The 25,355-nt window shown below is 36.8% G+C and overlaps 5 protein-coding genes and 1 non-coding gene across 8 annotated transcripts; 3 read left to right on the plus strand and 3 right to left on the minus strand.

The window, feature by feature from the left end:
* Positions 1 to 2,598: 2,598 nt before the first annotated feature.
* Positions 2,599 to 5,862, plus strand: LOC125223320 (acyl-CoA-binding domain-containing protein 3-like). 3 transcript variants are annotated; one of them, XM_089057807.1, is made up of 6 exons: positions 2,606 to 3,713; positions 4,511 to 4,616; positions 4,705 to 4,766; positions 4,857 to 4,908; positions 5,314 to 5,393; positions 5,658 to 5,862. In XM_089057807.1, the coding sequence occupies exons 1-5, from the start codon at positions 2,710 to 2,712 to the stop codon at positions 5,326 to 5,328; spliced, it is 1,239 nt and encodes a 412-aa protein (XP_088913933.1). In that variant the 5' UTR covers positions 2,606 to 2,709; the 3' UTR covers positions 5,329 to 5,393; positions 5,658 to 5,862. The 3 variants fall into 3 exon arrangements, with proteins under 3 accessions (XP_088913934.1, XP_088913933.1, XP_088913932.1); XM_089057806.1 differs by having other exon boundaries at positions 5,314 to 5,380; XM_089057808.1 differs by lacking the exons at positions 4,857 to 4,908; positions 5,314 to 5,393; positions 5,658 to 5,862 and having other exon boundaries at positions 2,599 to 3,713; positions 4,455 to 4,616; positions 4,705 to 4,747.
* Positions 5,863 to 6,066: 204 nt separating this feature from the next.
* LOC125223629 (uncharacterized) lies at positions 6,067 to 8,678 on the minus strand. Its single transcript, XM_048126864.2, has 3 exons — positions 8,010 to 8,678; positions 7,072 to 7,419; positions 6,067 to 6,982 (listed from the first exon to the last, which is right to left on the minus strand). The coding sequence occupies exons 1-3, from the start codon at positions 8,394 to 8,396 to the stop codon at positions 6,404 to 6,406; spliced, it is 1,314 nt and encodes a 437-aa protein (XP_047982821.1). The 5' UTR covers positions 8,397 to 8,678; the 3' UTR covers positions 6,067 to 6,403.
* Positions 8,679 to 13,821: 5,143 nt separating this feature from the next.
* Positions 13,822 to 14,683, minus strand: LOC125219529 (Big1). The gene is made up of 3 exons (XM_048121535.2): positions 14,506 to 14,683; positions 14,192 to 14,271; positions 13,822 to 14,118 (listed from the first exon to the last, which is right to left on the minus strand). The coding sequence occupies exons 1-3, from the start codon at positions 14,629 to 14,631 to the stop codon at positions 13,986 to 13,988; spliced, it is 339 nt and encodes a 112-aa protein (XP_047977492.1). The 5' UTR covers positions 14,632 to 14,683; the 3' UTR covers positions 13,822 to 13,985.
* Positions 14,684 to 15,643: 960 nt separating this feature from the next.
* LOC125185116 (metal transporter Nramp2-like) lies at positions 15,644 to 18,615 on the minus strand. Its single transcript, XM_048081602.2, has 4 exons — positions 17,869 to 18,615; positions 17,149 to 17,285; positions 16,415 to 17,067; positions 15,644 to 16,137 (listed from the first exon to the last, which is right to left on the minus strand). The coding sequence occupies exons 1-4, from the start codon at positions 18,483 to 18,485 to the stop codon at positions 15,925 to 15,927; spliced, it is 1,620 nt and encodes a 539-aa protein (XP_047937559.1). The 5' UTR covers positions 18,486 to 18,615; the 3' UTR covers positions 15,644 to 15,924.
* Positions 18,616 to 20,292: 1,677 nt separating this feature from the next.
* Positions 20,293 to 20,363, plus strand: TRNAG-GCC (transfer RNA glycine (anticodon GCC)). The gene has a single exon. It is a non-coding gene; the product is annotated as a tRNA-Gly (tRNA).
* Positions 20,364 to 23,064: 2,701 nt separating this feature from the next.
* On the plus strand, positions 23,065 to 25,355 carry LOC125223610 (G2/mitotic-specific cyclin C13-1-like). The gene is made up of 6 exons (XM_048126827.2): positions 23,065 to 23,663; positions 23,940 to 24,172; positions 24,256 to 24,442; positions 24,524 to 24,673; positions 24,752 to 24,886; positions 24,982 to 25,355. Exons 1-6 carry the CDS (start codon positions 23,325 to 23,327, stop codon positions 25,042 to 25,044), a joined length of 1,107 nt encoding a protein of 368 aa, XP_047982784.1. The 5' UTR covers positions 23,065 to 23,324; the 3' UTR covers positions 25,045 to 25,355.

Consider the following 25,355-nt stretch of genomic DNA (forward strand, 5'->3'; position numbering starts at 1 on the left):
ATATATTTTATATATTTTGAAATTATAAAATCTATTGTGAAAAATAAATATAATTATGAATAAATTATATTTAATTTATTTTTAAAATTATAAAATATAAATAATATTCTAAATATTCTAATTTTCTATTTTAATTGATGTTGAAAGTCAGGTATACCGAAAAAATAAAGTATATCGAACTTCGGTACGATATACCGAAAATGAGGTACGGTATCGGTATGGAAATTCGTCATACCGAAAATAAGGTATACCAAAAACTTTGGTAAGATAAAGGTATGACTTTTTCGCATACCGTAACTACGGTAAGGTATATGGTATGATGGTTTCGGTAATGTATACCGTACCTACCCACCCCTACTGGTAGACATACATAGAAGCAAGAAACTAAGCTTAGATCAAGCTAATAAAAGTTTCTTTATTTGTAACTTTGTATAACATATTTATATAATAAGCATACCATGTGTGAGAGTGTGACCATTTCAAGTTATTTGACACACTCAATAAACAGTCGATTCCAAATTCATACGTCAAAGACTAACATTTTGTAATTTTAAAATATACTTACTTCGTTGTAAAAAAAATGATCTCTACTAAGACAGCACGAGATATATATATAATTTATTTTATGTGTTAAATAGGAAGAATTAAGTAAATAAAATGAGATAACGTATATATAAAAATATTTCTATTTTTAATAATAAATTATTTTACTTGAGATAAATAGAAAAGGAAATGAGCCATTTTTTATCCTACGTAGATGGATATGGATAAGCTTCATAGCATACGCATAAACACGTCAACTTAATCATTATTGCATTCAACAATAAACACCCACAACCATAAATGAATCCAAAAAGTCATTGTTTTATACTTTTATTCAATTAAATATGTTTGAATTGTTTTATAAAGTTTTAACAGTTATCTAGCATGAATTAAATTGAACCAACATGCACCATTGATTTATAATCTTACTACTTGCATGTTTTGACGCAACTATAAATTTTATTCAATCTTATCTACACATGTTTTCTAACCAATATTAAATGGTAGACAAGTAATTTGATTATTTGTGGCTGTTATTTTCTCGTGATTGTTTGATATCTTTGTTAGTAATATTTTTTTTTATAGTTGTATCTTGTTTAATTTGAGGTTCTTCACGAGTTTAAACTTTAACCTTTGGCTTACTATAGTTATTTAATCTTGAGCATATTTGTGTGTTAAAATGTAGATTAATTTGAATTTTTTCCCCTCATTAAAACTCTATTACGAATTAAGAAATGAAATATGTGACGTATTGTTTACTTCTTTCCCCATTATATTAATAGGGAATAAAGATTTGCATAATCTACAACTAGATCCATAAGAATATTTATTGTAGTTGGAAGAAAAAATATATACTATTTAAATAGACTTAGAATACTAGTGTTTAGGATTTGATAATTGTGTGACTCAAAAGTTAATTATTTAGCTAATTGTGTAATTAGTGGTTATGACCTATTTTTTTTATCTGCCTAAGTTAATAAGTACTCACTTGCATTCGAAGATTAAAATATAAAAAATAAAACGTGAAGTATGCTCACAAATGTAGATAAAATAAAGGTAATTAGATGATTAAAATTTTTTCATGGACTTAGGACTCAATTCTTGACATAATAGTACATCAAAAATTATAATATGAATAATGAGTTAATACTTTTCGTAATTAATTGGATGTTTCTCTACGCACCTCCATTGTGGGTAGTTGCATTAATATATTCAATTATTTGTTGAGGTATTAATGATAATAAACATATGTACTTGTATCTTTTAATAAGAAATTTATCATTATAACTATTTGAAAGCTTTGTTTCAATTTTTATCCGCGCTCTGAACCTATTTTGATCTTTATTTTTATCAATTGTATGAAAAATCATGAATTTTGATAAAAATTGATTTTAAAAATTAACCAAAAGTTATATAAAAATTTAATCAAATTTTAGTATAGTTCAACGTGCAACATGCTACTTTTTTCTAGCCAGCTATTTTTCTTTTCATATACTCCCCATGTCCCATTAAAAATGAAACGTTTTCCTTTTTGAATTGTCCCATTAAAAATGAAACGTTTCTTAAAATAGAAATAACTTTATCTCTACTTTTTTCTATGTCTTACTTTACTCTCTCTTCTTTAACTTACAAAACAACACTACATAAAATCATGTGCCGAAAAGCAAATGTTTCATATTTATTGAGACGGAGGGAGTATATATTAACATCTTTTAACTAATTGGCATTTATATCTTGATTTGATTATTCATATGCCAAATCAGATATAATTACCAGAAACATTCATCAAAGAAAGCAAACAAATCCATAATTTCAAGAACAAAGCAATATATAACCAAACTTGGTGCATTTTCCAAAAATTCAATATTTTGATAACGTTGAATGAAAAGGAAAGAGCACTTAATGAAGCTGTGGGCGCTCACACATGATTGCTACCACATGTTAGAATGGACAACATATAGCTACATTGGATGGGGCCTACTTGACCTTTAGCCCCCACCAAAATGGGGCCCACATGAGAAAAAAGATATCCACAAAACAAAGCAAAAAAGAAGCAAAGAATATGCTTTGCTCTGCTCTGCTAACATCCTTCCTTGAAATTATTTAATGCTAATTGAACAGTGAAGATAGGAAAGTTAAAATGCTTTAGTAGTTTCATTGCAATGAATGCTTCTTGTTACATTAGTCCATCGTTATCTTTATGCCCTTTTCGTGTCATTCTTTGAAACTTTCAGGAGTTTTTCATGCTCATCTTTCTCTCTCCTTTTTTTTCTGACAATCATCTTTAGAGAGAGAGAGAGAGAGATATCCATGGAGTTTTTGCAACACCCGATTTTTACTGCCTTTTTAGCTCTTTTGTTGTCTTATCTTGTTGCAAAGATTGTATCTTTTGCTGTTTCTAGCTCAAGCCCTGATGTTGATTCTGTTGCTGGGGAAGGTGGGGGTGGAAAAGGTGTGATCTTGGAGAGGGGGTTGGAGGTTAGGAGAGGGAAAGTGGAGAAAAGAGTGAAATTTGTGGATGATGTTGTGATCAGAAGGGTTGATCGTTATGAGGGGTATGAAGGTCTTGATGCTGAGGAGGTGGTTTCTGAGGTTGAGAGGGTTGATCGATTTGGGGGTGATGTGGATTTTGTGGAGAGAGAGAGTGGGGAAGAATGTTGTGATGAGAGAGGATTGGGTAATGATGAAGTTGAAGGGAGTGAGGAAATTGAAATGCTGTTTGAGAAAGAGGGCTGTGGTGGTGTGGATGTGGTGAAAAGTGTGGGTGATGATGATATGGTGATTGATGAGAGAGAAGGGAATGAGGAGATTGATGACAGAGAAGGGAATGAGGAGATTGATGAGAGAGGAAGGAATGAGGAGATTGAGGAGAGAGGAGGGAATAAGGAGATTGATGAGAGAGAAGGGAATGGAGGGAGTGAGGAGAAGAAGGTGAGGGATGATGAGAGTGATGATGATTGGGAGGGAGTGGAGAGGAGTGAGCTGGAGAGAGGCTTTGCGGAAGCTGTTAACTATGTGGAGTGTGGAGGGAAGGGGAGAGAGGAGGATCGGCTGGCGAGATTGGGGAGTGATGTTCAGATGCAGCTCTATGGGCTGCATAAGGTTGCCCTCGAGGGGCCTTGCCTCGAGTCTCAGCCCATGGCGCTTATGGTCTCTGCTCGTACGAAATGGTACTTGATCTTTATATGGATCTCATTTTACAAAATATAAGTTGTTTGTGTGATTGTATCCAGGTTTTGTGCATTTCTTGTTTTCCATATGTATAACTATAGCAATGTTTAGGATTAACTAGCTCGTGTTTCCTTTGTTGTCGAGAATGGTCATTGAGATTTGTATAGTACTCTTCTCATCTCGTGGACTTGTGATTACTGTAGATTAGTATCGGCTCGGATACATTGACATAGACACATAGTAAGTTAGCATTTAAGTACTAAGAATTACTGTGAGTTTGCTACAACATTGACAAAGATTGTAGGGCGTTGCTATCTCGTGTTTCTCCCATTGTGATGAATGATCATTGAGTATTGTATAGTACTCTTATCGTTTGGTGGAATTGTAACTTCTGTAGATTAATACGACCTTGCATTGACATAGTAAGTTAGCATTTAAGTGCTAATTATTACTCCTGAATTTGTTAGAACATTGAAGAAGATTGTTGGGTGTTGCTATCTTGTGTTGCTCTTGTTGTCGTGAATGATCACTGAGCGTCTGATCAGTCTAGTAATTCTGATTTCTTCGGATCAGTATCACCCCGAGTGCATTGACATAGCAAATACCTAAGTTACTTCAGACCACATTTCAAAACAAAACAGAAGTGAATGATATTGTTAGTGAGGATAGTGCATCAAGAACCATAGGTCACTCGTGAAAATAGCTACCATGGTGTAGTTTGATTGCTAGTTATACAACAGGGTTGAAAAAAGCTGCTATGTGTGAGTGATCGGGGGCGCTAATTCCATTGTGCAAGGAATGCGTGGCAAGGACTAGGAAGCATGAGCCGGGAGCTGGCTATGGAGCAGTATATTCAAGTCTTATCGGAAAATATACCTGAATGGATGCACGAGCATACCACTGTAAGAAAGCCCCTTTCCACGATGCATAAAGCACTGTTTGAAACCAATTTTCACTAGCTTCTCCCCTATTCACATATCTCTTGTTTAGGATGACGCCATTCAGAGAAAGGCTGATCCAAACGATGAAATATCCGTTGCTGAGCACATCAGGTTGAGATGTTTTACCTTTTCCCTTTCTTGTACTTTTCTTTTTCACCTTTTATATTCAAGCGCTTAACGCCTAGTGTTTTATTCCCGCAGGGGATCAGAAACGAGCACCACTCCTGCTGGTGATTCGAGCTCTACGGATAAGGTAACTAACAGCTGACCCTGTAACGACATTGCATTTGAATATCTCGAAACTTTTATTGACATTGAAAGCAACAGAGCACAATAGAACTCAGTTGCATACTACTTTTGAATCTCTCTTAGCCTTATTCTGAACAAGTATTTTCCTTCTTAGATTCTCAAAATCCCTTTGACACTTTGAAGTACGTTTTCGTATTACTGTACATGGACGAAACGTTTGATTTTTCTTCACACAGAAACATTCTAATTTTGCTGAGGAATTAGCAGAAAATGAGTCACATCCAACTTTTTACTTGACTTGAATTAGCAGAAAATGAGTAGTCCTTCAACAATGTTCGTTCATCGTATGAACTCTTCGTGTATAGCATCATAAGCTTATGACCCGATTTATGCATTTTTACTATGGCAGGTTGAAGCTGTATAGCAGGGTAAAGATACTCGTGTATCACCTCTTTTACCAGTTGTTACCTCTTCGGGTAAATCTTTCGTGTAATTTCTCAGTCCCTCTAACCTCTCGTGCTTAATACGTATATTGTGCTCAACAAAGCTTACTCATTCGAGTTGGATTTTGTTGAAATTTTTTAAAAATAGTTTTCTGCTAGATTGAATATATATATATGGTTCTACTAATGAAAAAATCCCTTAACTTCATAACAGTGATGCAATATTTCATGTATAATGAGAATTAAGCCTTTCTGTTTTCTTCTCTTTCTATATCTTGAATTGAATGATTTATATGGTAATAATAAACAGGGGTGAAGGACTCAAGATTTACTGCTGGAGCCAAGTTAAATGGATTAATGAGTGTTCATTTCATTGAATGCTACTAATTGTTATTATGTGAGGGTTTGTGGTGTATGTATAAATGATCAACACTATTCATATTTATACTTGTATTTGATGTTACTCTCCATGGATGATTGTATAGTATGTTGATGGTATGCTATATATTTTCTTCTTTGTTGGTACTAACATTTTAAATCACAAAATATGACTGAATTTGCAATTTTGTGACAACTTAAATAGAGAAAGTGATATTCCAAATGAACCTAAATAAATAAAAATAGTCTTTTGATTTCTTCTCATCATAGCAAATTAGCAATCATAATGAGACACCATGCTTAAGCCATAAACACAAATCATAATGGATCATTATTAGAAATACAGAAACATAGGGATATATAGATTTATTAAACAATGAAATCATCATATATCAACAACTACAAGATGATGAACAGAAGCACAATTCTTGATTTTACAACAACAGATTCTGCTGGAAAAAAACCAACACTCTTGAGTGAGTTTTTTCAAACACTCTTGAGTGAGATTATAGAGAGAGAGTGACAAAAACACTCATTTATGCCTCTATATACAGATTCATAGCATAAACTGTAAAAATCCCCTCTGAATTTGTAGAATGCCCTTTCACTGCTACTTCACTTTGTCAGTCTGTACCATGGAGAACTAACCTAAGCGCTTCTGCAAAAAAGAAGAAACAGCTACCTGAGACTGGGGTACACGGCAACCTTGGCTCCGTACGCAGCTGTGTTCTTCGCCCTCCCTTGTTGAGGGAGCTCACACGCTTCCCTGATGGAGCCAAGCTTCAGCTCAGCAGGCGGAATGAAGCAGTCAGCAGAGAGTCCAGGGACGTTGAACGCTACTTCCTCAATCGTCCACACCTCTTCCATGCTCGTCTTGGAGTGGCTCATTGCCGTTTCCCCGAACCTAAAGAGGGTCGCCACAGACCGCCCAGAGTGGGCAACCATCACGCCCTCGACAGGCCGGTAGTCATCAAGAACCGAGTTTATGGTCGTCTCCCAGTACACTGCATCGCCCCCGTTGGTCTGTATCCGGGTCAAGTGGGAGTCCTCAAGTTGCACGAGGAGCCCCGTTTTCTGGCTGAAGTATCCAAACAGGACGTGCCTTATGATCTCCGCAGGCCCTTCTTCGCTCCTGGCTTTCAGTGTGTGCGGATCAGCGCAGAGCTTGAGAACGAAGCAATCCTCCCCATTGATCGTCTTCTCCCCCGTGCACCTCGCGTTCACGAACATGTTGGCCGTGGTTCTCGGATCAAGGCCCTGCAAGTCACATTCAACCCAACATGAATCAATCAGCAAGCAAAGAGATGCTGCATTGAACCCAAAGCCAAATCCAGCAATGCATCGACCTGTAGGGCACGGCGTAGAGGGCGGACAGGCCCTTTGGCCGAATGTGCACCGAGCCACGGAGTATGCCTCCACACGAGCTCGCCATTGCAACCAGCGTGAACCTTGCTGCCACCAAGAGCGAGCTCGACATACCACATATCAGGATTCATTTGCCAGAGCACGAATCCCCCCGACTCAGCTGCTTTGGACGAATTCCGACTCTTGATCACCTTACCCGCAGTCTCGAGATCAGATGCCAGCATCTTCACCTTCCCCATCGCGTAGGCATTCTGTATACAGTTTTGAACCTTATGGCCTCCAGATGCCGCCAGATATTGCTGCAGAATGTACTGAGCAGAGGAGCATTCCTACATCAAAACATTACACCCAAATTCTTAAAAAATTATTTGATCATAGAAAATAAAGAAATCAACAAGAAAGGACCACCATGTGCAGCATGATCTATTTATTAGTATTATCTTTTGTTCTCATAATTTTCAAGAATTTATGAGCACAGTGACTGTCTACCAACCAAAAAGATATGAGGTCAACAATCCCAATCCGAAAGTAACTCTCTACTTTTACATTTTACACCTCCACGTCTCTATTCTCAGCAATGCTATTTCCAAGAATCCAACCTACTTATCTATATAAAAAAAACAAATTCATCCATCTCATAAAATCAGAAGAAAGAGCACAAAAATGCAGATAGATGACATAGACTGTAAAAACAGAGCAAACAAAATCACAATCAAGTGTTGCAAACTGAACAAAACTGCTCAATTAGGAAAGAAACAAAACAGTTCTTTATATTTTTCCCCACGCAATGAACAATGACAGTCAATTTTCTCACAAAAATTGACACACAGAAATGCAGAAAAAGAAGGCCTCAAGAAATGAAAAACGATCAATTTTAAGAAAAAGACAATTGAGCTAAGAAATAGCAGAGGGAACTAACAATAGGCGTATCTTTGATACAGAGGTGCGGCAGAGGGTCGTTATTGCTAACATGCACCGGCGCAAGCGGCGCGCCGAGCACGCCGAGGAGCAGGTGCAGATCGGACCTGGAGCAGCCCGAGGCGGAGCTGGAAGGAGCCGGAGCTCTGCAGAGCCAATTCGCCCAGCTTTCAGCCCTGAGGTCACCCGAATCCGACTCATCCGGATCCGGACCCTCCCTCAGCGGCGACAGAGCTTCCGCGCCGGGCCTCACACTGCTCGATCTCGAAACGCACATTTCCGGCCCGCTTCCCCTCCTCCGCGACGGCGACTGGCTCCGCCCCCTCCTCGACAGCCCCCGCGCCATTTCCTCCTTCACCGCCGAGAAAAACCCTTGCTTCCGCTCCATCACCGCGGAGGCGGGGAATTAACTTGAAATTGATTCGAATTAGGTCGAATTGGTGAGAATGTCGGGGAAGTGAAGTGGAAATCGGAGAGGCGGAGCGTTAACTCAAAATTGATCGAAATTAGGGACAAATTGATGATAATTACGATGAATTGAACTTGAAATTGGAGAGGCGGAGAGAATGTGGGGCGGGAAAATGGAGATGGAAGCCGGAGCGGCGGCGAGCAGAAGCTGTTGGCGGAGGAGAGAAGTGAAGAGAGAAAGGGGATGACGTTAAGAAGAAGAAAACTTTTTCATTTGTATTACTGTATTTATAGATGCCAAATTGTGAAAATCCAAAAACTAGTTTTGATTTGTTCACAAATAAAATGTGACAATTTTTTTTCATGAAATTATAATTGATAGGATAATTGAAAAAATTTACGCGAATATATTTGTATCTGAATGAATACATATAGTCTATTTATAAGGTCGAATAATTTATAATGAATTTAAAATTAATGATTTTTCAGACAATTTGACTCATAGAATTATATAATGGGAATGACTAATGCTCTTTTATTAATTCTCCATAAATCATTTTTTCATGAAAAAGTTAAATTAATAGAAAAGGTAAAAGACAGTTATATCAATATTTTATTCCACGAAGATACGTATGACTCCTTCCGTCCCGCTTTAGCAATCTCATTGACTTTTCTGCCCTCTTTTTGTAAAATTGATAAAAAGTAATTAAAGTAGAGAAATGATAAAGTAAGAGAGACAATAATGTAGATGAGACTCTTCTCTATATTATTCTCTCTCTTAATTTATAATTTCTCCTCTTTAACTATTTTTTATCATTTTTATAAAAAGATGACAGAAAAGTCAATGAAACTACTAAAGTGGGACGGAGGGAGTAATATAGTACTACTACTTATGCAAAGATTAAATAGATTGAAATATTAGGTGTGTGGTACCGATGGCTTGTCACTATTTTTTTGACTTTAATTACATAATAATATAGAAACTAATCTATGTTATTGTATAGATGTTCTATTACATTCTATGTTTTTTAATCACATTCGATGGTTAGATTATCAATTTGTTTTGAAGTGCATTAAACATTTACAAAGGTATGATATCAACAGCTAAACTGTAATTGATATATTAAGTTAATATTATGGTTCTTTATTTATTTCATGATGGTGGTAACTCAAACTTATAGTCTATTAGTTGAATGAATAACATTGTACGAACTAAGTGTGTGTTCTTTGAAATTCTTATAGATGAAACTATCACATATTTGCTCCACTAGAAAATTTCTAATATAATTATGGATAAATGCAAATGTGGTTGTTGAGTATTTTGCTTGCAAGAGTTTATTACCTTAATTGCTTCTAATTAGTTGCATTGTTGCAACTTGCTTAATAAATTGAGTGAAACCTAATTTTCTTTTCACAAAATTGATCTGGTAGATGTATAGATTATTCATGACCAATTGGAAAGCAACTAGACAAGGCATATATAATAATTGACAGACATAATTTCTTCATAATCTTCCCTTTGCCAATTTTACTCAATAGGAGTATTTTTTTATAGAGGAAATTTAATTGTTTTTATAATTAATTGTAATTATATCTGATAATCTACTTTACTGCCAAGATTGAATCCATGTAATTATCTATAAGTGCTAATAGTGCATTATCATAATTATCACGTGAGGTGCAACGTGAATTTAACCATTAACAACTGTAGAAATTTAGAGAATGGTGTTTTGCTTATTCAGAAATTAATGTAAAAAACGTGAAAGTCAAAAAATGATGAACTTAAAGTTCACTAACTGATTTTGGAATAAAATTTATTGAGGTTCGGTTGATTCTTAGTTGTCACTTCATATTAAAATCGAGCATAACTGACGCGTTTTAATCCTCTCTTCTTTACATGTCGAATCACATCCACAACTCTATACATTATTCTTTTATTTCATCCACGACATCATCAACGTACAATAATAAACCCTATCTACTGGTATGACATTTTCAATTTACTTATAAGATAGTACTATTGTTATTAGACTGTATACATTCATCCCAATATTTAATGATTGTTAAGATTAATTAGTCACAAATTATAAATTTGGTACGATAAAATTAACTTCAGCCAATTTAACTTTGAATAAACTCAAATTACTTCAAGCCAATTCAATCTTAAATAATCTCGTAGTTTAATATCAACCAATCCAAATCACCTTCTTTAACCATAACAATATTCAAAGAATTAATAAATGTGAAAATAAGTTAGTTTTACTGGAGTATTTGTTAAAGAAATAAAGTACAAATTCATGTAACTTGATTTGGAGGTGTCGTGCAGCAACAATTGATCATTTATACTGTCTTATATCAAAATAAATTATGTCCTCTCAAAGCATTAAAGAAGAATCAATAAATGATTTATTCATTTATATATAAAAGTATAAGAATCTTAATTTCTTTTCATGTACTAGTAGTGAAGATGATCTTTATTGCCTGATCATATATAGAAAGAACATTTCCAATAATTATATACCATGTAAATAAAAAATTGTTCAAGGTAATTTTATTTTCAAATATTTTATCATACTTCAAAAATATTCAAATGGCTGTCAAATAAGACCCCACATCATCACGTCTAATTTGGACACAAAAGAGAAAGTAAAATAGGAAAAAATTGATGAAGCCAAAAAATAATGCAACAAAAAGGTAAAATAAATAAATTTCCTGCATTGCGCCAATAAATAATTTAATTGGGGCACCAAATTAATTTGACCAGAATTCGTCTATAATAATAGTTTTTCCTCTTTTTTAATTATTATTTATCAGTTAGACTGATTATAATGACATGGGCCAAGAAATCAATCAAGCGCTTAACGAACTTATTGAAAACTATATGCGTGTTAATGAATTCAAAGAAGCCCATTAAGATGAATTGAGGCAGATTTCCTTTGTTATAGGAATAAATAGTTTTAGTAAATGAATAAATTGAATTTTGATTTAAAATTTATAGAGAAAATCAATTACTCAAGTTTTCATTTTTGTGTTAAAATTAATAATATCAAGGGGTAATAATGGTCCATAGAGTAACAAACTTTGAATGAATTTTGATATTTCTCACTATTGCTAGTATCATGAACTTTCACCTTATATCAAATTTCCACGAAATTTCCACGAGTTAAATATTCTTTATATTAAATTTGACCTTGACACATCCAATTATGGATCCGAATGAAGTGGTGAACATAAGAAATGTTGTAGTTTTTAATAGATGTAAACAACGTTATTTTGAACGTTACTTGACTTTAAAATCAATCCCAAATTTGTCGAAATTCCAAATTGTGGGAAATTCATTACACTTTATATGTTCATGATTTTTGCGACCAAGTTTTAAGTTTGTGGGAAATATCAATTTTCGGCCAAAGTTTGTGATTTAATGGTAGAAGTATGACAATCTAAATAACTGGCACAAGATGGAATTTAATGGTAGAAATGTGACAATTTTAATGGTAGAAATGTGACGATCTAAATAACTGGGACAAGATGGAATTTCTACTCTTAATTAGTTTTCTATTTGTATAAGAACGAGTTAAAGGTTACAACAAAACCAGCACGCCAAGCAAAAAAAATGTGAGTTGTTACCTAACCCTAAATGAAAAATATACTAATACGATTTTTTTCTCTTTTAAACTAGAAGCCTATCAATATATAAGATCGCTTCAACAATTGGTGAGTCAACACAAATAGTAATTCTAGAAAGCAACTACTACTATATTATCTGAGATTTAAATATTTATATTGCTTCACAACTAGGATCAATTTCCAAGTTATGACCTAACAATTGGTAGCGTGACATCAAATTTGAATTAAATAAGACTTTACGTATATGATTAATCAATTGCAAATATCAAATAGATACTTAAAAAAATCATCCAGTAGTGTACTTATAAAATATGGCCATCACAAATAACAAGTAACACACCTCAATTCATAGACCATACAATATTTGTTTTTTTTTTTTCATAAAATATTTCAATACATATCACGCAAAATACATTTTGTTGTACCATACAAATAAGCTATTTTTCAATTTTTTTTATAGCAATACAAATTTTCAACCTGCTTCGAGCCTTCCCCTCTTTAAAACTAATGATCTCTATTTGCATAGCAATAATGAAAGTGAAGCTTTCAGTACCGGGCTTGGATCCCCTGCCGTGGAAGAATCACAGCAGGGGATGTTGTTCCTCACCTCCCAATTTTTTAAAATTTTTACTTTTTTATTTAAGTGTTATATTTTAAGTTTAAAAAATTTGGATGTGGGGAACAACATCCCACATAGCATTAACCATCATCATCGCCATCACCATCACCTCTCCTTCTCCAACTCTAACGCAAAAAGCCAACTCAAATATTTGTAATCATAGTTAAATATTTGTAATCTAAAGGAAACATAGTTAAATACTCCATCCGTCCCCGAATAAGAGTTACTAATTTCCATTTTGGTCCGTCCCCAATTAAGAGTAGCATTTCATTTTTACCATAAATGGTAAGTAGGTCTCACATTCCACTAACTCGTTTCACTCACATTTTATTATAAAACCAATATAAAAAAGTGGATCTCACATTCCACTAACTTTTTCAACCAACTTTTCTGTACATTTCTTAAAACCCGTGTCCGGTCAAAGTGTTACTCCTAATGGGGAACGGAAGGAGTATCATTTTGTACATTCTTTTTGTCATACATAACTGAAGTAAGGGTAATAAATTTGGACAAATTTTAATTTTTGAAATTGTATAATTCATGTGTGGAGCTCGAAACAAAATCGTTTCTTTAAATAAATATTTTTCTTTTACTTTTTTCTTTCGTTGCAGCAAAAAAAGACAATTCCGTCACTTTGGCGGCCCCCGCACTCCTGCCCTACATCATGTGAGGGGGTTAAATCAAAGTACGCAGTAGCCCGTTAAAGGGAAGGCCTTAACCCACTAACTACCAGAAGCCCATCTCCCAAGCCTCACACTTGTACCTGAGAGATGGAATCGATAACACTGAGATTTGAACTTAGGCTCATTGCAACACTTTTTTCTTTCTATTTTTATAGTAACGTCGTTTAAGTATCACGAAAAGATATCGTTTGACACACCGATGATTAAGTTTCACCAAAAATATCATGAAACACAAGATAAGAAAATTGAGAAAAACTAAAATTTTACTCCATGATTTTTAGTACTACTCACATCCAACTTAATAATTCAAATGAGTTTCATCATTCAAAGCAACAGCAAATGTCATATTCTATTGACATAGACTCTTCAACAATTCTTCTGCATCAAGTGAATCTCATCAAAAGATTCTTTTCTTTTTTTCTGTGAATCTTTCAATTCACAATTGCCATAATTTCCCCTAAAAATCAACAAGATAATTGAAGAAAAATCGATTCATGACTTGCACATACAAGAAATACAACTTATATACATATGAATTATAAGAAGATGCATATATACACATGAATTTCTGTAACAAGATGCATATAATTTAGAGGATCGCAGATGACGATCGGAGGTGATGGAGTAGGTAGGTAGGCAGCTAGGTCGCCGGCGAGATGAATTTGAGAAGAGAAGCAGATTTGAAAGTGAATGAATATTGAAAGTGATCGCTTCTTCTCCTTGGATGATCCGCCGCTGGCTGGTTTAGATACGCATATTTGCTCTTAGTCCACCTGCATAGCAATATCAACATTCAGATCTCATTTCTCAGCACTAATTATAGATCAATTTCAGCTAATTAATTACCAGTCTTTCGCTACCGCAGATTTACTCTTCTCCTCCTCCACCACCGCTAAGGACTCCTTGAATCTCAGGTAATCATCCTCCTGTATACGATTGAATTTTCAGATAGATCTACACCGACAGTGTGTGTGTGTGTGTGTATGTGATAGAGAGATAATTTCTTCAAATTGGAGGTGATAATCCTCCTGAAACTGATTCAATTTTGAGAAATTACAGAGAGATCTATAAATCGAGAGAGAGAGATCAATCAAAATTGCAGTTAATTTCCGCCTGCAATTGTTTGAATTTTAAGAAATTTGAGAGAGAGAGAGAGTTACGGAGAGATTCCGAGCGCGGAGGCGAGCGGCGGCCTTGACGGCGGCGAAGAGATGATCTTCCTCCAACCTCCGTCGCTGATTCCAATAGCGCGCGATCTGTTTATTCGTCACGCTCTGAGCTACCATTTTTTTCCTTTTTTGTGCTACCCAAAAATACAAGAATAGATGATATCTAATTCAATATGGCACCCTATTTATCAATCAAATTAATGCCATCAATTTCAAGTCTCTCTATTTTAAAATGACTTATCACAAAAATATATTTTGAAATAACTAACACTAAATCTTGTCGCCTAGCCCAACGCTAATTTGACTTAATTTCCTAAAAAAAATTATTTCTTTCTTTACGTATGCATGAAATCAATAAATGTTGAATAAATGGAATTGCCAAAAAAAATTATGAAGATTGTCAAATTATAAAATGTCTCCCAATTTAAATTTTTTTTATAAAATTTGAATTTATTTTTAATTTTTTTTGTGAACTATAATACTTTGTTATGCCGGTTAAAAAATCACATGGGGACGTCATCACTAATGATTTAAACAAGGTTGTCCATTCATAAAGAAAATAACATTGTTTTATTGAAAACCTCAAACAATATATAAAATATTGAAAAATAATCCAAACTCTATGAATTTTCTAATCAATTTTAAATTAAAAAGATGAACTAGAATTCAACAAATTTTATGAATTTTTGATAATTTATTTTTGAATAAATAATACGATTCCTTCATACCGAACTTTTGGATGTTGATTAATGACTAGAGTCCATAGCTCAAGATTCCAGCAGCCATTGGCCTACCAAAAACGTTATCATGTTAATTTTTTTTATATTGCATAAATTTGTAGCCAGTGCTTTATTTAAAATTGTCGATAATCTTTAAGAAAAGTCAAAATATAAATTAAAAATACGATGGTGTAATTATTTGTGCTGTTATGTACGTCAAATGATAGTGATATTTAAACAATTGTGTTCGGTTGTTGTTGCCATTCATCATCTACCATTGAATCATACTGCAACTTGCATAAATGAAATAGGAGTATAACATAAAATTGAATATTTTGGTAAGGTATAAAATGGTATTGCGTTTGAAACTCATTTTTATTTTTATTTTTATTTTTATTATTGAATAAGAATGAAGAAAAATGCACTAATTTACATCCACTAAGGAATTATGATTACAACACAAACAATCTACAGTTAGCTATGGCATATACAAATATGCCATTTTCTCTATTCAAATAATCATCGCTGATGTTCTGCTCTAAATTATTCCAATCAATATCCATAATACATATACAGATGGTGCAAAACTTCATCATTTGGGATCAACCAAATCTCGAATGAGTTAGAGCGGTACCGTCTTTCGTCTTTGAGGGGCGATGGTTCGCCTCAAAACATCAAGAGCCCGGAAGGATTAAGCAGGTGTGTTGGTAATGAGTCGGCTTAGCCAGTTAGACAGCTCACAGTCGCTATGCGAAATGAGATATACCACGAAAGCAACGTACGCTGCAGTGCCAGCAGAGATGAGGAAGCCAATCAACAGACCATTGACTTCGGACAGGAAAAAGTGGAGCAAAAGGTATCCATTGATCACCATCACTAGCACAGCCACCGTCCACGCAGCCCTCTACAGTGCAACAACAATGTATCAGATACTTAACTTCAGCATTAAGGAGAAGAAAGTGACATCCATTCGTCTCACAACCACGAAACTTGCATTCAAAGATGCTGGAGGCGATCAGATGAAAGGCGACCATTCCATTCATGAATGGTCGCCTTTCTCAAATTCAGAATGTCATGCTGTCTTAACTCCATCCAATAATGATTCTATACCGTCTAGAAATCTAATTATTAGTCATGAATTTGAAGGAGAATGAGGAGGAAGAGATGGAGTTTTGGCTTACCCCGAGTAAAGGACCAATCTTGAACGTTCCCATCAGCTGCTCCTTCGACACCAGAGTGAGAAGAGGGATGAGGGCAAAAGGTATCTGTATAGACTGTAACACATTGAGCCACTCATTCAGTATATCTAAGGATGATTCTGATTTGTTAAACACCAATGCCACTATTATAGTTGGAACAATAGCACAGCTTCGAGTGATTAAGGCTCTCAGCGACTTCTTTAGGCGGAGGTTTAGAAAGCCACCCATTATGAACTGTCCAGCATAAGTCCCAGTTATAGTACTACTCGTCCCGGCTGCCAATAATCCAATGCCCCATATGTAGAGGATTGGGAAAAGACCACCACCATACTTCTCCTCTAGATACTTTCCTGCATTTACTAGGCCTATATACTCTGCTTGTTTGCTTCCACTGAAACCCTTGGCAAAAACTGTTGTCACACATAGGTTGATCAAGAAGGAGACGAAAAGGGCAGCTGAGGACTCGATGGAGTAATAGGTGAGCGCCTCCTGGACCTGGCCTTTCCTGTTCGGGTCAATTTTTCTTGACTGTACGAGAGCAGAGTGCAGAAAGACATTATGGGGCATTATCACACAACCCACAACTCCCACAGCTTGCCGGATTGTTCTTGAACTAAGCCGTGGAACCAAAAGACCTGTTAAGAGCACGATTATTGAGTTCGAAAGTCTTAACCCATTTCAGAGTTAAATAATGAGATTATGATAGAGCATCTAACCTAATATAAGCTCCTTTCTACTTGGCTTAGCATCAGCAAACATCCAAGCAAATGATAGGCCCATAGTTGTGATGAGAACTGCAAACACAGCTTCCAACTTCCTCACTCCATAGTTTTCAAGAAGTAAAAATATAAAGCTGTAAAGCAATTTCAGACCAAAACATATCAGCCATCAACTCATCACCAAAGCAGACAAACATGTGTAGCACTAACATCCTTTAAAGCCAAAAAAAATGTTGCTTGTTTCAAGAAAAGAAAATTTTCAAATAATCTTGCTCGACCGGATTTGGAATTAAGGCCGAAAGTCTCCCCGCGGGTGGTAGGTTTGAGCCCGTGACCTCAAGGTCAACACACTCCGCGCTGCCAACTATGGTACAACCCGTTGGTAAAAATTTCCATGTTCTTGTAGAATAAATGGACAAAATTGGATCTTTTTCACTCCCATCAACCATTTAATAGACATAAAGGCATAAAGATAACAATTTCTACTTCAAAAGTAACCATTATGCAGAAATGAATTTGATTTCCACTCACATCTAAAGTTAGTGACATTGGAAACAAGAGAAAACTTATGGTGGATTCCACATAGACTAAATTAGCTAAACTGCCTATCCCCTAAAACAGCAAAATATGCCATTTCACCTAAAACAGAAATAAGCACACAGTTTTAATAAATCAAAAAATTGGAGTAAATTACTGAAAAAAGAGAAAAGAAATTACCAATCAGCAGCAGTAATTAGAACACCAGTCCAGAGGGGGAGAAACCCTCGGCTCAAAATCTGAATAGCGATCGCGCTTCCGATGACCTCCTGAATATCAGCCCCAATCAGCGCCACCTCCGCCATGAACCACAGCACAATCCTCGCCCAATCCGGATACTCATCGCGGCAGAGCTCCGCCAAGTGCCGCCCCGTCGCCACCCCTAACCTCGCCGACAGCAGCTGGATCAGCAGCCCCATCGCCGTCGCCCACATCAGCAGCCACAGGAGTGAGTATCCGGCAATGGCGCCGGCCTGAAGATCCCCCTCCAGATTCCCCGGATCCAGAAACGCTATGCTCATGAGGAACCCCGGGCCGGTGAACATCCACAGCTTCTTCCACGAGAACGGCGGCGGCCCCGAGTAATTGGGCGAATCCAATTCGAAATCGGCGATCAGGATCTTCTGCTGCGCCTCGTACGCCGCCTCCTCGTCGTCGACGTCGTCGGATTGAATCGGAACGGCGTCGAATTTCGCCGGCTGGGGCAGTAATCGGCGCGATTCATCCTCGTTTGACTGCGGCGCTTGTGATTGGGGATTCGGAGGTGCGTGATTGTCTGGTGAGGTGGTTGAGTTCATCGGATAATTCGAATTGCTGCTGAGCTTATTCAATTGGTTCAATTTCGTTTCGATTTCGGTTCGACGCCGTAGTGCCCACGGTGGCAGGCGGTGGCGCGTGAGGGAGATCAGATTCGGTTAAGCTAGTGTCGGAGCTAACTGAATTTATAGATTTAGAAGAAGAAGTGACGTGTTAAGTTGATATGTTGACGTGGACGAATTACAATTTGACACGTACGATTTTTTGAAAAAAAAAGTTTACTTTTAAAGCAATATTTTTTGGAAATATACAATTGAGTATATATAGAGAAAAATTTACTTAATAGTAAGACCATCTCCAATCGTACTTCATAAATGAGTTTTGGTGTAGAAATTTTCTCCAATCATACACCAAATTCAAATTTATTTTTGGTGTTTTTTGTGAAATAACACCAAATATAGTGTTACTGCAAAAATTTTGTGAGACAAAAACCCAAAAAATGGTGTAAATTTTGAATTTGGTGTAAATAATTGGAATAAAACTATTTTTTGGTATAATGTATACTCAAAAATGAATTTGAGTTTGGTGTAAATGGTTGGAGATGGTCTAAATGTTTTAAGCTTTCACGGCTTTATGTAATATTTTCTCGATTATTTCATAGAGCATATTGTAAAATTGTTTTGATACTTGTGTTTTGATTTATGCGTACTTTCCTAAAATAAGACATATTTAACAAAATTTGATATAACGAATAAACCAATTTTGCAATATATTCTCTCTGCCCTATGATTATCTTTCATTTTCAAAAATAAAATAATAGTAGTAGAATATATTTAGTGTACTAAACTGTTGAATGGGACCTCAACTATCTTGTTCAAGAGAAAATCATGATTTGTCAATATCAATTAAAGAACATTAATAGATGCTATCAATTGAGAAAAAAAAATTGTACATTTAATACAAAAAGTAGACTGGACCTTGGTTAAAAAATATAGTGGCCTATACTTTTCGAACAAGAGGAATAAGTTGTTAGAAACTTTGACCTTGAAAAAAAAGTTGGATATATACTCTTATTTTTTTTATAGGAATTTTGTAATAAAATTTAGAAACAAGCATGTCCGATATAGTATATGAGATATTCTATATATGAGAATAATCTTCTTTAGTTCTAAATAGAGTTTTAAAGTAGTTTGTTTGTTCTTTTGTCTCATTCTCAAAAGACACTCTAAATCAATGCGAGTCTTTGATTATGAACAATAAATTATTAATTATGTATAGGTCATTGTCTAAATTCAATAAAATTAAGTTGCTTTTATTTGCTAGTAGTATGTGTCATAGTCTCATAGTTACAGTTATTAATTAAGTTATTAAGGTTATAAATAATTGAAACAATACAAAAATTATGAACTCATGTTTATGCATATTGGGCTTATGAAGATATGAAACAATATAGTACTATACTACTACTACTACATATAAGTGCAAAAATGTTAATTATTGTTGCATTCGCTGACAATTTAAAAGATTGATTCTTGTTAACAACTTGGTAAATAATATAATCACGTATGAACAAGGTTCAAGTTCTATCATGCATCATTATACTTCAGCTGTATACATCCATTTGAAACCTATGCGTTTGACTGTAACCTTTTATATACTCATAACTTTATATTTTTTGGAATGCATCACGTGTAGAAAGAGGAGAGCATTCATATTTAGTAGGAGTATTTTTCATATTTGAGCTTGAACTCGACCACGACAATGGCTCGATTATAAGCCTACTAATCTTGATCTCGTCGAATAGCCGAGGACACACAAATAAGACATAAAGAAGCACTAAGAGCACAAGCACCAGTGGTCTAGTGGTAGAATAGTACCCTGCCACGGTACAGACCCGGGTTCGATTCCCGGCTGGTGCATTCAAGTACTGTGATGATTATTTCAAGTGGCTATAGGGTTAGCCACTAATTTCTGATAGTTTGAAGAAATTAACAATTTGTCTGAGTACTTTTTTTTTCACCTTCCCCTATTCAATAATTTTGTTGAACTAATTTAGTCATTCCTTTCCTACATAATTTTGAAATTCACCATATGTTTTAGTAGTTTTTTAGTCCACCCACTTTGTATATTTTTATGGAGGCAATTATACTAACTACTTTATCTATTTCTTGTATATTCTATTATACTACTTTATTTATTTTTAATCCTTTTTATCCCTCAAAGTAGAGAATAACTTAAAAATATTCATAGCACAAATAAGTTGAGAAAACCATTGTAGTACTAGTAGTATTTTTTATTGAGGCAATTTTACCTAGGTCATTTGTACAATAAAATATTCAATAGATATAATTCTTTGTCGGCCCTATTTGAATATATTTATTGAGCTAATTTTACTCATTTTATATGTACAATGACTCTGAAATTCGTACTCTACTTTCATCTATTTATATCAACAATTTTATAATTTACTCAGGTAACTTTACTCTACCTTTCATTTGTAGGGGTACAATAAATCTGAAATTCATAATCTAATTTCATAGATTTTTAATTTTTATCATCGACAATTTAAAATACTCAATTTAATTGTGGTACTGGTAACATAAACAAGTTTCCAAAATAATTCGAAATTATTTAGGTCCCATTTTTGGAGTTAGAGCACTCCCAATGGAGTTCCCTAAAAACTCCCTTATTTCTCCCTAACTCCTGCCACATCAGCGCCACATCAGCACCAAAATTTATCCCCAGTTTTTAGCCAAGTGCTACATTGGTTTCTCCCTTATTTCTCCCTTATTTCTCCCTAACTCAACATTTCATTTTTACATCATTATTTTTTATATTATTTAATTTTCCCTACAAATGTATTTAATAAATAGACTAATAATGAACAATTCATCGTTGTATTAATCATTGGAAAATATAATACAACGAGAAAAAAAAACCTACAAATAAAAAACGCAAATAAACAAAGATTTAAAAAAAAAAAATCTAAGACGGAGGGGCCGGAGGGGCGTCGGGATCGAGCCCCAGCGTACTCTGCAGGTGTTGGATGCATTTCCAGAGGGCCGCCTTTTCTTCAGGGGTCCCGCCGCCGGTGAAGTACAGCGTGTACATCTGGGTCAGATTGGCGACATTGCTCGAATAAGTGGCTTTTTCTAAGTCGATGACGGATTCCGACGCGACTTCCGACGTTGCGCCCTTCCCCTTCCGCCTCCCCTTCGCCTTCTTCACTCCCTCCGGGCGCTCGTGCGGACCATCCCCACTCAAGTCGATGTGGGCCGCGCTCCCCTCGCTCTCCGAAACGCTAAGTCGCGAGCGCACCGATTTCCCGTGCAGCGCGTCGTGCATTCCCGTCCGGAATTTGGGGAGATCCTTCAGCTTATCGTAGATGTTCCAATACTTGAAGCCCTTCGTCGACAAGTACTGGCTACTATACATCCGGATGGCCTCATCTCGGACCATGTGCTCGTTCTGGCCACTCGTCATGTGAGTCATCAAGTTAGAATAAATACCGTTGAAGTGCCCGCAGTCCCTCATGAGGCGCTCCCAATGCCGACGGATCGCCTCGCTGCCATGGTCCTTCATTGAGGCAGTCTTGTGGCTCCTGTACTTCGCGGCAATCCGCTCCCAGAATATGATCTCAGTCTGGTAGTTGCTGCGCTCCGCGTCCTGTGACGTGTCCGCCCAGCAGTCGGCTATCAGCTCGGACTCTTGCAGAGTGTAAGTAGTCCTTACCCGCTTCGGCCTCTCATCGGAACCCGTATCAGTCGCAGCCGACGACGCCGGCGCCTTCCCCCTCCCGCTCCTAGAAGGCGGCTCGGTGGGCGTTTCTTCCACCTCGAAGTCCTCCGCGCTCAGTGTCGCGGCCTGAGATTCTTGGTCGCCTGGGGTTGATCCGGGGGTGTCGAACTGGGGCCGATACACATCGTCGGCTGGAAAGGGCATTCTGCCGGCAGAGTTGAAGTACGGAGAAAGTCTCCGCGCCGGAGGAGTCTGCAAAGGAGACGGACCCCCGTATGGAAGTTGGCCGGGAGGAGAACCCATCGCCAACAACGACTGCATCCACTGCTCGTTTGCTTCATCCGTGTTGGGAATTTGTGAACTCGACTCTTTCCCCTTACCCTTATCCTTACCCGATCGGGAACTTTTCTTCCAAAAGCTCATAATTTTGATGAAAATTGAAGATTGGGAGAAGAGATTGAAAATGGAGAGAATGAAGATTGTGGGTGATGAATGGAGGAAGTGGAGGAAATATTTATAGGGGTGGAATGTAAAATAGCCGTTGGGTTCAAAAAAAAAAAAAAAAAATTTTAATTATCGCCGATTATCGCCGAGCGTCGCCACAGTGGCCGGCGATCGCTCGGCGATAATCCGGCGTTAGAACGCCACTCGGCGAAGCAACGGCAACATTATCGCCGAATTATCGCCGACTTCGCCACAATGGCCGGCGATAATTCGGCGATAACCGGCGATTTATCGCCGAGAATTCGCCACCTCCATTGGGAATGCTCTTACGGTCTTGAGAAAAAGCAAATTATTTAAATTGTTGCCTATTTTTTGGTAAATATATTAAATAAATTTCTTAAAATACAATTAACCGGGAAACAGTTCTCCCCTCCCAAATTCAAAACATTGAATTTTTTACCGCTCTCCCCCAAATCCAAAGCCCTAATTTCCAAATTTCAATTTCGATTTCAATTTTCAGTCAGATTTCTTCACCCCGCTGGCTCCAACCAAATTCAAACCTCCGCATCAATGGCGGCATTTCGATTTACACCTTATATACTCAAACCCATCTGCTCTCTCACCACCACCAACAGCAGCGCTTGACCTTCCATTGATCTCTTGCACTCTCTTCCTCTAGTTTTCTCGGGCTCTCTGCAATGGCGGACCAAGGGAACACCGGGAGGGTCACCCGCCTGGCGGCGAGGAAGAGAGCGGCCGAGGAGACAATGGTAGCCGATAAGAGCAAGCGGACTAGGGTTGTGTTGGGGGATATTCAGAATGTGTTGCCCTCTCGAGATCAGAAGATCGGTGCGGTCAATGATAAGCTGAAAAGCAAACCCCGTAGGAATGCGAGGGTAGCGGGAGCTAAGGAAGCGAAGATCTCTGAGGTGGAGGTGAAGATCGATCCCGCCATTGATTTGATTGGAGAATCTGATGATCCTCAGATGTGTGGAGCTTACGTTTCTGATATATATGAATATCTTCACAGTATGGAGGTGAGTACGAGCTAATTCAATGTGAAATTTGTTCAATTTGGTTCTGTTTTTTGGGGATATCCATAATTAGGTTTAGTTCTTTGTTTAATCGTGGATGAAATTGGGGATTTAGTCTGTGGCGTTTATTTTTACCCAAATCGTTGGGGCTTTATGCGCTGTTGATCTGAGAAATGAGCTGGCACTTTTTTTAGGGCTGATGGATTTGGTGTAATTCCATAGAAATGTTTAAATCAATTTCAGTTTTGTGGCATTAAGCTGATATGATGTTTCGTTCAGATGGAGGGAAAGAGAAGGCCGATGCCGGATTACTTGGAGAAAATTCAGAAAGATGTAACTGCAAACATGAGAGGGGTTTTGATAGATTGGTTGGTTGAGGTGGCGGAGGAGTACACGCTTCTTCCGGATACCTTGTATCTAACCGTTTCCTACATCGACAGATTCTTGTCGTGCAATGCTCTTAACAGGCAAAGGCTTCAGCTACTTGGTGTCTCTTCAATGCTCGTTGCCTCGTAAGTAGCATAATGTTGCTCAGAAAAACTTGATGTATAGTTTTTTGAGTTGCAAATGTTGAGGTGTTATTGCTTTGCCTCAGGAAATATGAGGAGATTAGTCCGCCACACGTGGATGACTTTTGTTACATAACGGATAATACTTACTCAAAGAAAGATGTAGTGGAAATGGAGGCTGACGTGCTCAAGTTCCTCCGATTTGAAATGGGCAATCCCACTGCAAAGACATTTCTCAGAAAATTCACCAGAATCTGTCAAGAAGATGATGGGGTAAGCTTATGATCTTCTTGTTTCCAATATAAATTCGGCACTGAAGATAAGTGATTCTAATATATTCTTAATATTTCGCAGGCGTTGAACTTGCAACTTGAGTTCTTGGCTTACTATCTAGCAGAGCTGAGTTTGCTGGATTATGAATGTGTAAAATTCTTGCCTTCAATGGTGGCTGCATCAGTCATGTTCCTAGCAAGGTTTACACTTCAGCCCGAACAAAATCCATGGGTACGAACATCGCTTGTTTAGATCTCTTCAACTGATCTGATCTTTCTGTAAGCTAACTCTGTGATTCCTTTTCTCCAGACTGCGGACCTAGAATTGAGTTCAGGATACAAAGCTGCAGATCTTAAGGAATGTGTTGGCATCCTTCACGATCTGCAATCGAGCAAACAGGGTGGCTCTTTATTTGCTATAAGGGAGAAGTACAACCACCACAAGGTTTGAACATCTCACCACTATGTTCTTGGTTGGATTGGGTGTTACTTACTGTCCACATTGTAGACTAACTCTGTAAATTGGATTCCTCTCAACAGTTCAAATGCGTGTCTGCATTGTCCTCGCCTGCAGAAATCCCAGAGGCATTTTTCCAACAGTAGAGAAGCCTCAAACATCAAGGGAGGTGTACATAAGAGCTTTCAAGGGCTTCATTCTGCGGCATTAGGTCGAACGGCGTCTTCACACTAGGTTTTCAATTAGTGATTGGTTTTGTATTTAGTCAAATTAGTGACAATGCTAACAAGGTAGTCTTCAACATGTTTTCCTCAGTAGAAATATAGAGCCTTTTGTGCTCTGCGTAGGGTTTTTGATTTAGGATGGTATACTTTTGGAAAGATGCAAGAATTTGTCCAATATATCTGTATTGAAATTTTTTGGTATCATTATTTTCTATAAAGAAGACATTCATTCA

The sequence above is a fragment of the Salvia hispanica genome, chromosome 1, assembly GCF_029641045.1.
Source record: "Salvia hispanica isolate PSC_SH4W2 chromosome 1, Shi_PSC_v1, whole genome shotgun sequence".
In the NCBI taxonomy this organism is placed as follows: Eukaryota; Viridiplantae; Streptophyta; class Magnoliopsida; order Lamiales; family Lamiaceae; genus Salvia; species Salvia hispanica.